At 41.2% G+C, this 13823-nt stretch overlaps 2 protein-coding genes across 3 annotated transcripts; one reads left to right on the forward strand and one right to left on the reverse strand.

Annotated features, from left to right (window-relative positions):
* Nucleotides 1-134: 134 nt before the first annotated feature.
* st3gal7 (ST3 beta-galactoside alpha-2,3-sialyltransferase 7) lies at nucleotides 135-3324 on the forward strand. The gene is made up of 8 exons (XM_008279744.1): nucleotides 135-222; nucleotides 481-646; nucleotides 742-868; nucleotides 950-1287; nucleotides 1437-1623; nucleotides 1789-1929; nucleotides 2278-2427; nucleotides 2505-3324. Exons 2-8 carry the CDS (start codon nucleotides 498-500, stop codon nucleotides 2589-2591), a joined length of 1179 nt encoding a protein of 392 aa, XP_008277966.1. The 5' UTR covers nucleotides 135-222; nucleotides 481-497; the 3' UTR covers nucleotides 2592-3324.
* On the reverse strand, nucleotides 3255-12396 carry hps1 (HPS1 biogenesis of lysosomal organelles complex 3 subunit 1). 2 transcript variants are annotated; one of them, XM_008279743.1, is made up of 18 exons: nucleotides 12282-12396; nucleotides 10044-10234; nucleotides 9789-9923; nucleotides 9203-9345; nucleotides 9014-9122; nucleotides 8013-8173; nucleotides 7786-7888; nucleotides 7613-7697; nucleotides 6862-6917; nucleotides 6613-6780; nucleotides 6231-6407; nucleotides 5813-5889; nucleotides 5570-5707; nucleotides 5320-5385; nucleotides 4999-5143; nucleotides 4285-4398; nucleotides 4101-4183; nucleotides 3255-4016 (listed from the first exon to the last, which is right to left on the reverse strand). In XM_008279743.1, exons 2-18 carry the CDS (start codon nucleotides 10158-10160, stop codon nucleotides 3854-3856), a joined length of 2040 nt encoding a protein of 679 aa, XP_008277965.1. In that variant the 5' UTR covers nucleotides 10161-10234; nucleotides 12282-12396; the 3' UTR covers nucleotides 3255-3853. The 2 variants fall into 2 exon arrangements, with proteins under 2 accessions (XP_008277965.1, XP_008277964.1); XM_008279742.1 differs by having other exon boundaries at nucleotides 6589-6780.
* Between the last annotated feature and the right edge of the window lie 1427 nt (nucleotides 12397-13823).

Consider the following 13823-nt stretch of genomic DNA (forward strand, 5'->3'; position numbering starts at 1 on the left):
ACACACGCACATCCAGTGTGTTTACAAGCGCTGCTGCCAGAGTGTCACGAAGCGACATGTTAATGGTTAACCAGTTTCAATGCAGGAAGTGACAGAGTTCAGCTGGGTAGGAAGCAGCAGCAGCCATTTTAGCTGCACAGCTCATGTATCTTGCTGCTTTCAACAATGAAGCACAGGCAAAGAGACTGTTGACTACCGGCTTATGACTCTACCAGACTGGCTGTGAGTAATGTTGTTTGTTCTACTCAAAGGGATGTTCCTCTGGATGCTTTTCTGCGTAGAAACTATTTCAAAAGAGAGGGCTTGTTGACATTTGGTAGTGAAATATGTGATATGCTACTCTAACTAAGCCCTTTAAATACGTTCATGTTGCTATTAAGAGAGTGTTTCGACTAAAGAAAGCTTAGCTCGTGACATTGTTGTCATGAAATGATTCATCCTACTTAGTACCATTAATTCAGCCAAGCGTATATGTCTCAGGTGGAAGTACAAGCGCCATGGTGACACTGAATCGCTTGAGTGTGGAGGACCCAGATGATGGCTCTCCACTGCTCCCTGAGGCTGCAGAATCTCCAACACCAACACCTGTCTTTCACAGGCCGCGAGTGGTCACAAAGACTCACTCTAAGGAGTTTTTCCTTAGCAGGTACTCTCTTGAAGTACTGTGGTTATCTTGAAGGCTTGTTATTATTGCAAACAGGTATTAATGCTTTTTTTCTTGTCTTTTGGACTGCTGTTCAGGAGGCAGAACCTTTCCATCAGTGCACTGCTGCTGATCGGATGCTACTCGGCTATTCTGATTCCTGCCTATTTCCCCTTTGACAACGTGGCAACCCTCAATGATGACTACCTTTATCCCAAAGATCTGGTACAGATATATCTTATCAAGCATTTTGGACCTTTCTACACTCCTATCAAACCTAACTTGAACGTGTGATCCTCTGTTCAGCTCCTACTAAATCGGTCAGCCTCCCTGCTGTCAGATCCTTGTCAGCCTCGCTGGTGTCTGGACCACCTCAAGCCCCTGTCCTGTTCTGAAGGCCTCCTGGACATCCCCGTGTTTGTGCAGCAGGACAGGCCTGCATCGTGGAATCTGTCTCCTCCGCTGGGTCTTCAGGGCAGTGAAGAGCATCTGGCACTGGCTCTTGCCTCTCTGCCTCAGCCTGGCCTGCCTCCAACTCTGAAGAGAGAAGGCAGCTGCAGGCGATGCGTGGTCGTGGGCAGTGGAGGGATTCTTCACGGGAGCTACCTTGGAGCCCATATAGATCAATATGACATCATTATCAGGTATGTGTCCCAGAGTCAGACGCGTGTGGAAGGATATTTTAGATAGACTGTGGTGGCTATTTTTAACCTGCGCTGATGGACAGCAGCCAAAATTGGAATGATGTTAAGGCAAAAGGCACGAAGAAAACACACTGCATCTCTTTCACCAGGCTGAATAATGCTCCAGTGGCCGGCTTTGAGCGAGATGCTGGTTCACGCACCACCATCCGCCTGATGTACCCAGAGGGAGCTCCTCATTCTGCAAATGAGTACAAAAAAACCGCCATGGTTGCTCTGGTGGTCTTTAAGAGCCTGGACCTGGACTGGCTCACTTCTGTCATCACCAAGCAGCCTCTGGTGAGCCTCTATCACAAGGACTATTGCACACAGAAATGATGCATTACATAAGCCACGAGTGTCACAGCAACTCATGTAGTAATACTGCTCCCACATCATCACACTCACTGCCTCCCATGCTCTACATCCCCTTGTGTTGTGTAATTTTTTTTTTTTTTTTAACAGAGCTTCTGGTCCAAAATGTGGTTCTGGAGAGAGGTGGTGGATGATATTCCTCTGACACCAGAGAGCTTCAAGATCCTTAATCCTGAGATTATTCACAAGATGGGACAAGTTTTACAGAAATATACTATGAAACAGGGAAATGTGAGTTGGAGCATGCAAATTCTGTAACTCCCTCATGACAAACCATGACTCACTCTCATATTCTGCTTATGTTTAGTTGTATGCTTTCGTACAATGCTGCATATAAATAGAAAAAAAAGGAATCAACAATGGGGAGCCTAACCTTTCCTGAATAATCTATGGATATGCCTGCCTGACACATGTATTGACTGAGCTATAACCCTAGTTAGTGAAAGACGAGCAAACAGGCTTATTTTATCACCCACCATCCATGCCATTATGTGGGATAATGCTGAATGAAGAAAGTATTGCAGAAGAGTTGGTGCTCATAAAGAAACAGATCAAAAGTCATTTTCTCTCCTCAACAAGATGGTGCCAACGCTAGGTGCCAGTGCAGTGGTGATGGCTTTGCAGCTGTGTGACCAGGTCAGCCTGGCAGGGTTCGGCTACGACATGCAGCACCCAGAGGCCAGACTTCACTACTACGAGGCCATACGCATGGACGCCATGAAAGCTCAAGTAAGTTTAGATTGACAGGGTAAGGAGGCTGACCTAGTTTTGACGGCTGATTTATTTATTGTGTTATCATTATCCAGGTGGTGCACGATGTCAGTGCTGAAAAACTGTTCTTGAGGGACCTGGTGTCTGCAGGAGCTGTGACTGACCTCACAGGAGCTCTGTGAGTCCAAGACGGATAATACACTGAGCTCTACATGCACTCCCCTTTCTTCCTGTGTGGCGTCCTCCATAAAGTGACCTGCTTGAAGAATCCTGATCTTTAAAATGCTCAGTGAACACATAAAAATCTAAATACTATAATGATTGGAGAGACTAACTTAACTATTTCTCATTCCAATTCAACTAACTTATTAATCCTTATTTTTAAAAAGCCCTCCATAGTATATTATTCAACTTACATTTTTAATTTGTTTCCAATATTGTGGCCTCTCTGGTCTCTGTAAGCCTACAATTCAGTGGCAAATCTCATGTCAGAAGTTTTAGATTTTAACAGAAACTTCTATCAAAATTCATGGAAATAATTTATCTTTGAAATTTTAAAAAAATTGACATGTGAAATGGAGTTTTTGATTTTGATGAAATACCTCGATTTTAAGCTTACATTAGGTGAAATTTACAGATGGAACCGCACTGCACATTTGATGTGTTACAGTTCCATCCGATTTTTGAAAATGTGATGATTCTTTGTATTTTTAAAGTTTCTGGCTATGGCAAATGATGTAATTTTGGTGAAAACCTGCTGAAAGTTTTTGGGGATTCAGAGGATTAAATCACCAGCTGTTACAAGTGTAGTAAACGTATAGGTGTAATAATTATGTAATTACAAATATGAATGCAATGTTTAATGGTTCAAACAGTCAATTCTGTTTACAAAACTCAATAAACAAGTGAATGTGAGACTACTGATTGTTTTTCAAAAAATAATCTACATTAAGAGAAACTAAAAAAAATACTACTGTATCTTTCATTGATACAACATCTGGCACTGGCAGCAGTACAGACGGAAATGAAGAGTAGCTGCTTTCTAAAACCTAACCAGCTACAAAATTTTAAAAAGTTACAAAACATACACAGTTTAACTATAAACATATACAGCATTACTAATAAATAGAAAAAAGGACATAATGAATATTTAAGAATATACAAAAATCAAGGAGTGATATTGTCAAAATACTTCATAAAAGACACATAATAAGCACACAATGACATTTGAAGTTGCTAATCACAAATATAAGTGCTTACAATAAATAATTCTAGGACACTTTGTCATAAGATAGATCATACATCCATCCATCCATCCACAATAAAGAAATCTGGAGACATAAGGCACAGAACACTGTATATCTGTCATCAAAGTGAGATAATGTGGGATTTTTTTTAGTTCTTGGCAGTACAACAAACCTGGCTACTCTGACTCTGAGTGTGTCTACAGCAGCGGGTTGCGTGAAGGCTCCCACAGTTTGGTGGCCAACTGTCTGCAGTGCTGGAGGATGATGTCGGTGGGGATGACCCCCAGGTGAATGGTCAGCAGCTCGTAGCACTTCACCGCCTCGCCCTGGTGATTCTTACTGTAGTACCGAAGCAGCTTCCTGCAACACACATCCCTATGTTTATTAAGGAGATGTACATTTTGAATGAATTATATCCATTTTGACTAATGCTGGGTCGTTTACTTGTAGTAGTCCCAGGCAAGCATCCCAATGGGGGCCGAGTCATCAGGTAGGACGGGTATGTCTCCTGCCTCCAACTTGTAGCCCTGGTTGATTAAAAATCACATTATACAATGCTTTTTTTTAAACCTTTCAGGGTGGTCATTTTTTGTTATTTTTTATAAATGAATACTAAAACATGACTTACTGTTTCATTTTCAAACCACAGGAAGTAGCAGAAGTAGAAATCTCCATCACGCAGAGTGACGGTGGAGTAGCCCTTCTGAAGGTAGCGCCGTGTTGTGTTGACCATGGCCCATACCTTCAGAGTGAATTAGACACATTCATTTAAGAAAATGTAGAAAAAAACTAAAAATAAAACATTGCAAAATATGCTGAGTCACTCTGTTATCACGACAGATATTATATAGAAACAATTTGCCCATCTTAGCACGAAGACTGCGAAAAGGGGAAGCAGCTAATCTGGCTGTGAAGATGTAACTAAAACCACTAAGCATCATAGCATTATTTGCACAAAAACCAGGGTTAAAAACAACACTGCTATGTGCAGAAACATGCCTTAGCCTCGAGCACTACCTTCCTGAAGTCTTTTCAGGTTGTCTCGGAATAGTTTTCAGTGTTTATACTGAGCTAACTAACCAGCTGCTGACTCAGACTACATATTCATATATACAGACATACATTAAAAAAAGGAAAATAAAGTGTATTTGCTAAAATGCCAAACAATTCTTTAAGAGAAAAAGGGAGAAATTAAAATATTTTTAAAAGATAGTGCAACCTAAGTCATCACATCAGTATTAAATATTACTTTAATTTAAATTTCTGTCTAACAATTCACCACCGTTACTGATTTTTGCACTGAAAGCAGCAACAGACCAAAATAAGACCTAGTTGGTTTGACCTTGCTTTTGATGTACTGAGCCACGGGTCCCTTGCCCAGCTCAGATGTGGTGCGCTCTGTGATGCTGAGCGACGGTGCAATCATTTGGCCGGTGGATCGGTCCACACAGATGAAGTGGACGAGGCCTGGGAAATCCTCCAGGTAAGTGAGATTCACTTGGTCAAGAACAATACACTCAGGATAACTGTGTGTTATGCTGCAAAAAAGTATATACGTGTTAAACCCCTAAACCCTGCATGCGCTTGCAGATGAATACAAATTAGGTTAGCTCAGAGATCAGACACAACATGACACCCCGAGATTATTTTGCTGATAGGATATGACACCATGGTGATATTCCTCTTGCTTTTCACTAAAAGAAAGTCCTTCCAGTCCAACAGTTTGTCTCTGGGAGATGCAAAAAATGTGGCAAAAACAGAAGAGAAGAGAAAGACAAAGACAGGGAGAGAAAGACGTTAAAGACATGAACAATAAAGGATGCTGTGGTGGAGTCAGTGTCTTGATACGTGTACTATAAACTGATTTATCTATTTATTTGATGCAAAGAGATGCTCAGCTGACTGATACATACTGCACCATGGTCTGGGCTCGTTCCTGTAGGGCGGGCGAGAGCCGTCGAGGGCTGTCGCTCGATCCAGAGTCAGTAAGAAAACACTGTCTGTATACGCCACACAACTGGGTTTTCATTTTCTTACACCATGGGATAAGACTGGAACAAAGAACAGATAGGTGTGATTGATGTCATCATTCAAAGGACCATCCAAAAGCTTTGCTGTGTTGCCACTTGGCCAGCAGAGGGCTGTAGAAGACTTACTCTCTGGTGAACCCAGATCCTGATTTGGTAAAGGCTTGGTTCTTGAAATCTGTCCAGACTTGTTGTAGATGTGCAGACTGGAAGAAGTAAATGTTGATTTTATTTGCGCACATCCAAGATGGTTGATTGACTTATTTCTATAACACTAAAGGATATTTTCAAGTTGAGGCTGTGGTAACAAAACAAATCTTTCAAATTTAGCATAGGTTCATAGTCATCAAAATTCCTGCGACAACAAAGTAGAACATAAAGAAAGCTGATAGAAAAAAATACTATTCTTAATTGTTGTACTTTGCAACAACAAAAAAATCACTTAAACAAAGATAGGAATGTATTGGTGAGCTGCAAACGCTTTATTTAAAAGAAGACAACTGTTGAACATAATAATAAAGCAACAGAGTTGGTTTAAAGCACATACCTGTATCTCACTCTGCCCCAAGGCCTTAATGAATCTATCCAGTTTGCCGCGGACGTCATGTATAGTGAGCTGGCCTCTGGCAGCAGCAGAACCTTGTCCTTCATTTAAACGCTTCTCCAGCTTTGCAAAGGCCTCCAAAAACTTGTACACTGACATGGCCACTGCACTGGTGGAAATCTAACAGAGACAAATATACCGTTTAACTGGTCCTGCAAGGGAGCAAAGATGTGTTCAGATACATAACTCCATACAAATGTGTCACAAATATGCCCCCTGCTGGCCACAAAACCACAACATGTCAAGACTGAAAGAGGTCTTTAAGGAAGAAGCTGTATATACATGTATGAGGACTACATACATTGCTGTGTTGGCGTCCACGAACCTTCGTTAGCAGCACTAGTGAGATGCCAGGCCACAATGGGAGACAGTACATGGAGTGAGGCATCATGGGATAGAGCCCATCTTTGAGGGAGACCTCTAAGAAGACTCTGCGAGGGGCTGAAGGGTCAGGCGGACTAACTTCCAGAGTTTGCAAGCTGTCCTCGGCCATCTGGAGAAATCATTCGTTTGTCCATGTGTGTCAAAGGTGATTGGACAGTCAGTTTATTTTAAATATAAAGAAAATTCTTACCTGGACGTCTGGATCCACAAACTCAAACACAGGAGTACTTCCTCTCACCGGCTTTTCTGGTGACACACAAACACACAGAAATATATTTCATAAAAACAAACATACAATACACTGTAATTATGAATAACATACTGTGTGTATGTGGATTGTCTTTCAATGCATTTTTTGTATGACTTCTATCTGGTCACAGATACAGGACTTCATACAGGAGAAGAGCTTGCAGAAGTGCTGCCTGCTCTTCCACTGATAAACTTCCTTATTAACACTGTTGTATAAACCCAGACCCTAGAACACATCTTTATTGTCTATCTTACTTTAAATTAAACCATAATTTTACAAAAAGAAAACCATGCTGTATTGACAAACACTGGAAACTACTGATTGAGATCAAACTTCATTAGGACAACGCTTACTGATGTAAAAACTCAAGTGAGAAGCAGGTTAATTTTCTTATGACTTCTGTACGAACTGACATCTTGTAGCAACTGGAGACGTCGCCCCCTGCTGGCTGTTAGAAAGAATGCAGGTTTAAGTCACATTTGCATTGGCTTCACCCCTTTTAGAACCAGAGTCCATCTTTTATTTACAGTCTATCATCCAGACTCGTTTTTGTGAGTGCGTATGTGTGCATATAAGTAGGGGCTTGGTGGAGCCATGAATTGATATGTGTAGATATATTCATACGCTATTCTTAGAAATAATTACATATACACATAGAATTAAATTTGACTACACAGATTCTACTCGACACCTGAATCGCTTGAGTCTCTGTCTGTCGGTGAGGGCTCCGGGGTGTAAAAACTTTCAGGACCAGAACCAGACGTACTCTCGACATCCTTCACAAACAAACACACGACAAGTTCAGAAACAAGATGACCAGAATTTTGTGGTGGTGCCTTTTGATCGGCTGTCAGCGCTTTGTACCTCGGGGCTCGGGTCATCCAGGTCTACGTTGCTAGGATACATATTCTGCGCCATGATGATGAGAGCCAGGAGGTCTGAGGTGGTGAGTGTACTCGCATTGCGGCTGGAATGAGCGCAGAGGTGAAGAGATGGCAAATACAGCCTCTTTATAGATTTCAGAGTTAGAAATGAGAGCATGTCAAAGCAAAAAAAAAAATCTGATGTGTTCATGGAATCATCTGTACTACCTGGAGTAGAAAGCGAGCAGTTTGGTGTGAACCAAGATGAAGGCATGCAGCACCTCCTCTCCTGCTCTCTCTACGCTGCTGTTGAGCTGCTGAACCAAACGGCGCTCCAGGAACTCGATGCACTGCTCGCACAGTGTGGGGTGGATCAGCCTCTCCACTGCCTGAGAGAGGGAGGAGATGAAATGTGAGCCTGGTGATGGGGATGTTTTCTTTTAAACAAATATCTGCTGATTAGGTGAGATTATACATGTATAGCGTAGTCAGCAAAAATGTAATAAAAAAGGTGTTTTGCATTTGATTTTCCCCATTTTAAAGCACAGAAGAGGAAAGAAAGAAACTCAAACAAGCATGAACATTACACTGGAACTGAAAGACATCAGGCATGGCGTGAATCATCTATCAAGCCTGAAAAATGCTATGACTGGACACAGGAATTCGAACTAATTCCATAAAGAGGAATGCAAGATAAATTCATCTAGTTACAGAGAAGTTTTCTAAATAGACTTTAAACAACCCAGAAAAAAAAAAAATCTTAACAATTAAACAAACACATAACCAGAGAGCTGCCAAAACAACATCCGTCTAACTGTGAGAAGATATTTGGTATTGTGCCATTTCTGCCATCTGCTGTTTAAAATTTTTATATCATGCACCAAAAATGCACCACAGTAGGTCCGGGCTCTGCTAACAAATAATGAAAACTGTAATAAACATTGACATGAGATTTTGTGCATTATAATACCGCTGGCAGCTCAATAAGGTCTGCGGTTTATTGCACGCAAGACCCCTGTGGGGACAAATATATTAGCTCCACTCTGAAAAAAACAATCTTCACGACACTGTAAAGTCATTTTTTGACCCCCATATATCAACAATGAAGCTGGTGAATGAAAAAAGATGAAGACTATATAGCAAAACTGATAATAAACTACTAAAAATAACAACAAAAAGAGGTCTTTTTGTTATTAAAGTCTGCTGTATAACATTCCAAAGTGTCGCACCTCCACTAAGAAGCTCTGGTCATTCTCTCGCAGGTGGCTGTAGGTCTCCAGCAGGCTCTGGAGATGCTTCCACAGTCTGGCCCGTTGCTCCGTGTCCTGAGGCCGCAGTCTGGTGACAAACAAATCATATACATCAACCAGATGCTGTATTAACAATTTCCTGTATCAACACACAAAAAAATGTCTTACTCTCTTTTAAGGAGGGCCCCACTGAGGGTGACCATGCCAAACAGGACCTCAATCATCTTCTTCATCACGTAGATCTTCCTCCTCAGATCGTCCTCCTTCTCCTCACCGTCTCCATTCACAGCAATGTAGAGGCACTCGTCGAACTGAGGAGACAAAATAACCCAATAAACTTGCCTCAAGCACACACATAAAATAGAGAACACATTGAAAATGAAGTGTCTCAAACTCCATCCTGCTCTTTGTGTTCTCTAAGAAATAGATTTGTGCACAAGAAAGACCTAAGAGAATGTTGAGTGGATCTGAAATTTATCAACTGTATCATGTGCTGCAGGATGACCAACCGTGGTTTGATTCAATAAATAGACTCACATGACAAACATGGTGCTTCACTGACTGCATTTAGGTCACTGTGTTATTACCGAAGCTCAAGTAAATTCCAATATTTTGAGACAACATGAGAAGAGATACGCATCACAGCCTTTTTATTTTGTAAGAAATATGTGTCATAAAATATATTTGGAAGATGGCTGATCTAGAGACTTGTGCAGGGGTAAAGACAGCTTTTATTTTGAAAGGCAGGTGCCACCTGGTGCAGGACGTAGACGTGGTTGCTCTCTGTGGTGAAGGAGGTGTAGCTGTCGCCCTGCCGATCCACCAAGGTGCTGGAGGAGATAATGATGGGAGCAAACTGAGTGCTGATCATGTCCTCAAAGGCCGGAAGCTGAGTATTAAAATGAAAAAAAGGAAAGAAGTTAAAATCTGAGTTATTTTTGCAGCTACAGGAAGCAATTTAAAAGGCAACAACTGCATATCTGCTGCACAGGATTTAGATCCTCCTCACCCCCTGGCCCTCCTCCTGCGACGCTCCATACTGCTCCTGGATGTTCTGTTGAAATTCGAGGTCGGTCCAGTGGAAGAGCACCTCGGCGCTCTCGCTGGCTATCAGCAAGCACTTCATCTGGACCACAGATGCGTTCCTGTCCTGCCGTACTGCGGTGCTCTATTTATTCAGATGACCTCACATGCATTAGGCTGTAAAGAAAAACGGGAAAAGTAGTGAGGTGAAAGACGTACATCAGAGTTTGGGGAGGAATTTTGTACCGCAGAGAGGTCTGGCTGGCACAACACAATGAAACAGAACTGGCTGTCAGCTATAAAATTAATTTTGATAACTGAATAATTGGATATTTTTTAAGAGAAAAAAAGTAAACATTTTTTGATTCCAATGTCATAAACATGATAATTTTCTGATTTCTTCACTCCTCTATGACAGCAAACCGAACATCTTTGGTTTGAGGACGAGACAAGAACATTTAATACATCATCTCGGGTTTTGGGAAACACTGACTGACATTTCTCATTCATTTCTGACATTTTAAATACAAAACAACTTATCCAATAACCAAGAAAATAACTGATAGATTAATCAACAGTGAAAATAACCAGTAGTTGCAGCCTTAAAAACAAGCCACTATTTAGAAAATTCCACAAATTATTTTACTTATTACTATTATTCCAGCATTTGCATTACAAGTTTGAGATACCTAAAATAATATATAGAATTATTGATGTGAAACCTCACTTCATTTCTGTGTGTGAATGAAACTGTCAGTTAATTTCACTCCACTCAGGAGGTCATGAAATAAGGATTTAAAGCTGAAACTGTGAAAAAAAAATACATTCACGACATCAATCATCACTAATTACACATTTTAAAAACTGATCTGAAATAAACCATGGATAATCTTAAAATTACTATTCACTATGCAGGCGGCAAAGGCCTGAACTTTAATCTGAATCTCAGCATATTTCACAGCCATGAGCTCTCTGCCTCTGAATCACGGGTGCATTACTTTCACACAGGCCTTGTTATCATTATATTAGCCTGCAGAGAAACTAAGAGCGAAAGGGAAACCTTTTCCCATGCTCCACTGCCTCTTGACCCAAAATAGTCAGCCCCTGGTATTTTATCAATGAAAGCCTGCAGTAGGATCAGAGATTGGAAAAAAAAGGCAAAAATGCCAACTGTGAGTGATTCCAGGACAACTTCAGCCAAAGCAGATGTACTCCACTGTTCTCCTATTCGCACCGGTTGATTTGCAGTTGCACCTAAATGCAACAGATACTGTGTATTTCACATTCTTCTGAATAAAAGACTTTGGATCATAATAAAGTCTGACAGGGGTTAGACTGACGCAGTGATCTAGTGGAGTCAACTGGAAAAACAGATGCTACTTCAATAACTGTTCTTGGGAGCATCAATCTGTGGACTCCATGTTGTTTTTGTTCAGATGACATATATCTTTTCGTTCAGCACCTACAATACATTGCATGGTGCCTCTGGCAGCAGGCTGGACTGCCTCAACATAAAAGTGGAAGTAATGAGGAGCTGTAATGAGATTTAGGAACAGTGATGTGTTACATTTCAGACGAATGTAAAGCGATTGCAGCAAAGTATTACTTCACAATGCATCAGCACTTCCTGTTGTCCGTGTAGAAATGCATACGATACGTTAACGTCAGTTTAATGTGTAATATTTCATTTTCAGCTCATTTTTTTTAGTTGCAATATTTCTTTTATCATGTGTTGCTATCTCATTATAACTGCCAGCATGATTTTTTACTCTTCTACTTTCGCCTACCTGGGTTTTCTGTTTGTTTGTTGTTCTCCAGTAATGTATATATTGCTTGTCTACTTTTTAGGCACTACGCTTGTTATGTCTTCTTGATGTTTCTGGACATATCTGACACAAGAACTTCCCACTAGTTTTGTCTTATCTCAATATGTTACTACTCTGTAATTGTCCCAGAGCTGCTCATCTGATATTTGCAGGATCTGCAAACATTCAGTCAGAAATGATTTAAACAGATGTTAAATGGGTTCATTTATATTTCTGAATGCCAGAATCTAGTTCTGTTAATACCAACAGCAACTAAATAGTTTGATCATCTAAACTGATTCCACTCCATGTTTTACCCAAAGCCAACTTATTTCCTATTACCAAACTTCCTCCATGCTCACTGATCACTAATGCACCAAACAAACACACACTTTAAAGTTCATGTCACAGCAGCTCACTCAGTTTTCTGCGCCGGATGATCCCAGCATCTCGGTCCAAGTGTCTCCTCTGCCCAAATCTTCAGCTTCTTTCAGTTTTCTTCCAGCAGTTTGTGGAGGTTTTTTCTTTTTTTTGATCGCAGTGTTGCTGTTTCTACTCGCTTCCTTCCTTCCGCGCTGCAGCCTGTGCGTCATGTGACCGCAGCATGAACGGAGTTCGCGCTGATCTGAAGCCAGATTGGGCCGTGAAGCGGCGGAGGAGCGGCCTGTAAGAGCTGCTCCTGGATAAGTGTTGGCAGTAAGTGGCTCTTCTGTTCGGTGGATTGCCCCCTCGAGGCGCCTGATGATCGGTGAGGCAGAAAAAAAAAAAAAAAAAAGTCATGTGCCGGTGCGTAAAGTGGGCCACATGACCGGGGGGCTGATAATAGTTTGGTATTTGTGGAATTCAGCTTCATGGTTGGGGTTGAGATTATCAGTGCTTGTGCCCTTTATTTCAGAATTTTCCATGAAGTGCAAATCTGTTTGAAAGCAATAAAGTAATCCTTCTTGACATTTTCAGGAAGGTCCACACAAATATGATTTTTTTTTCTTCTAAATACAGAGCTGCTAAACTGTTCATGATATAATATAGATGCCTGTGGGCTGGATACTTTTTTCTTATTTTTTACATAAACTTATTTAATAAAATAAAAATCCCCCTTACAAAAATTGTACGTTTGTGGCGAATAGCTGTGGTGAACCTTTTAGCAATGTTGCCACAAGTTTGCAGCGAGGTCATATTCTCATGTGCAAATTAGATTTGCGGTTAAGTGGACTGTTAGATTACTTTATGGAAAGCTTCATCCATTATTCCACTTTAATGCTACCCTGAGAGACGGGGTCACCAGCGGTTCATAGTGCAGGGCCAAGACACCGAGACAGACCAACGTTTACATCTATGACCGATCTAAAATCACCAGTTATCCTACCATTAACAGGACTGTGGGATGAAGTCACAGCACCCGAAGGAAACTCACACAGACACAGAGAGAACAGCAGCAGCAGGTTTCAACCAACAACCTTCTATTTGTGAGGTGACAGTGCAAACCGCTGCCGACCAAGAATTTCATTTTAGAACAGTTATAAACGACATAAAAAATGAATTTGTGGAAAACTTGCTGCAAACCTATCGTAAGTTCTTCACAAAGTTAGCCAAAAGTTCACCGCAAGTTCACTAGAAATCTAAATTGCATATCAAAATATAACCTTACTGCAAATTTGCCAAAGGTTAATTACAGTTGTCTGCCAGAAAAACTATGAAACACTAACACTGCCAGAAGTTTGCCACTAGTGGATAACATCCATCCATCCATTATCTATACAGCGCTTAATCCTCACGAGGGTCATGGGGGGGCTGGAGTCTATCCCAGCTGACTTAGGGTGAAGGCAGGGGACACCCTGGACAGGTCACCAGTCTATCACAGGGCTACACTTAGAGACAGACAACCAAGCACACTCACATTCACACCTACAGACAATTTAGAATCACCATTAACCTCAATATTTTTTTGGACTGTGTGGGAG

This window comes from Stegastes partitus, unplaced genomic scaffold, assembly GCF_000690725.1.
Source record: "Stegastes partitus isolate 25-593 unplaced genomic scaffold, Stegastes_partitus-1.0.2 Scaffold169, whole genome shotgun sequence".
NCBI lineage: Eukaryota > Metazoa > Chordata > Actinopteri > Pomacentridae > Stegastes > Stegastes partitus.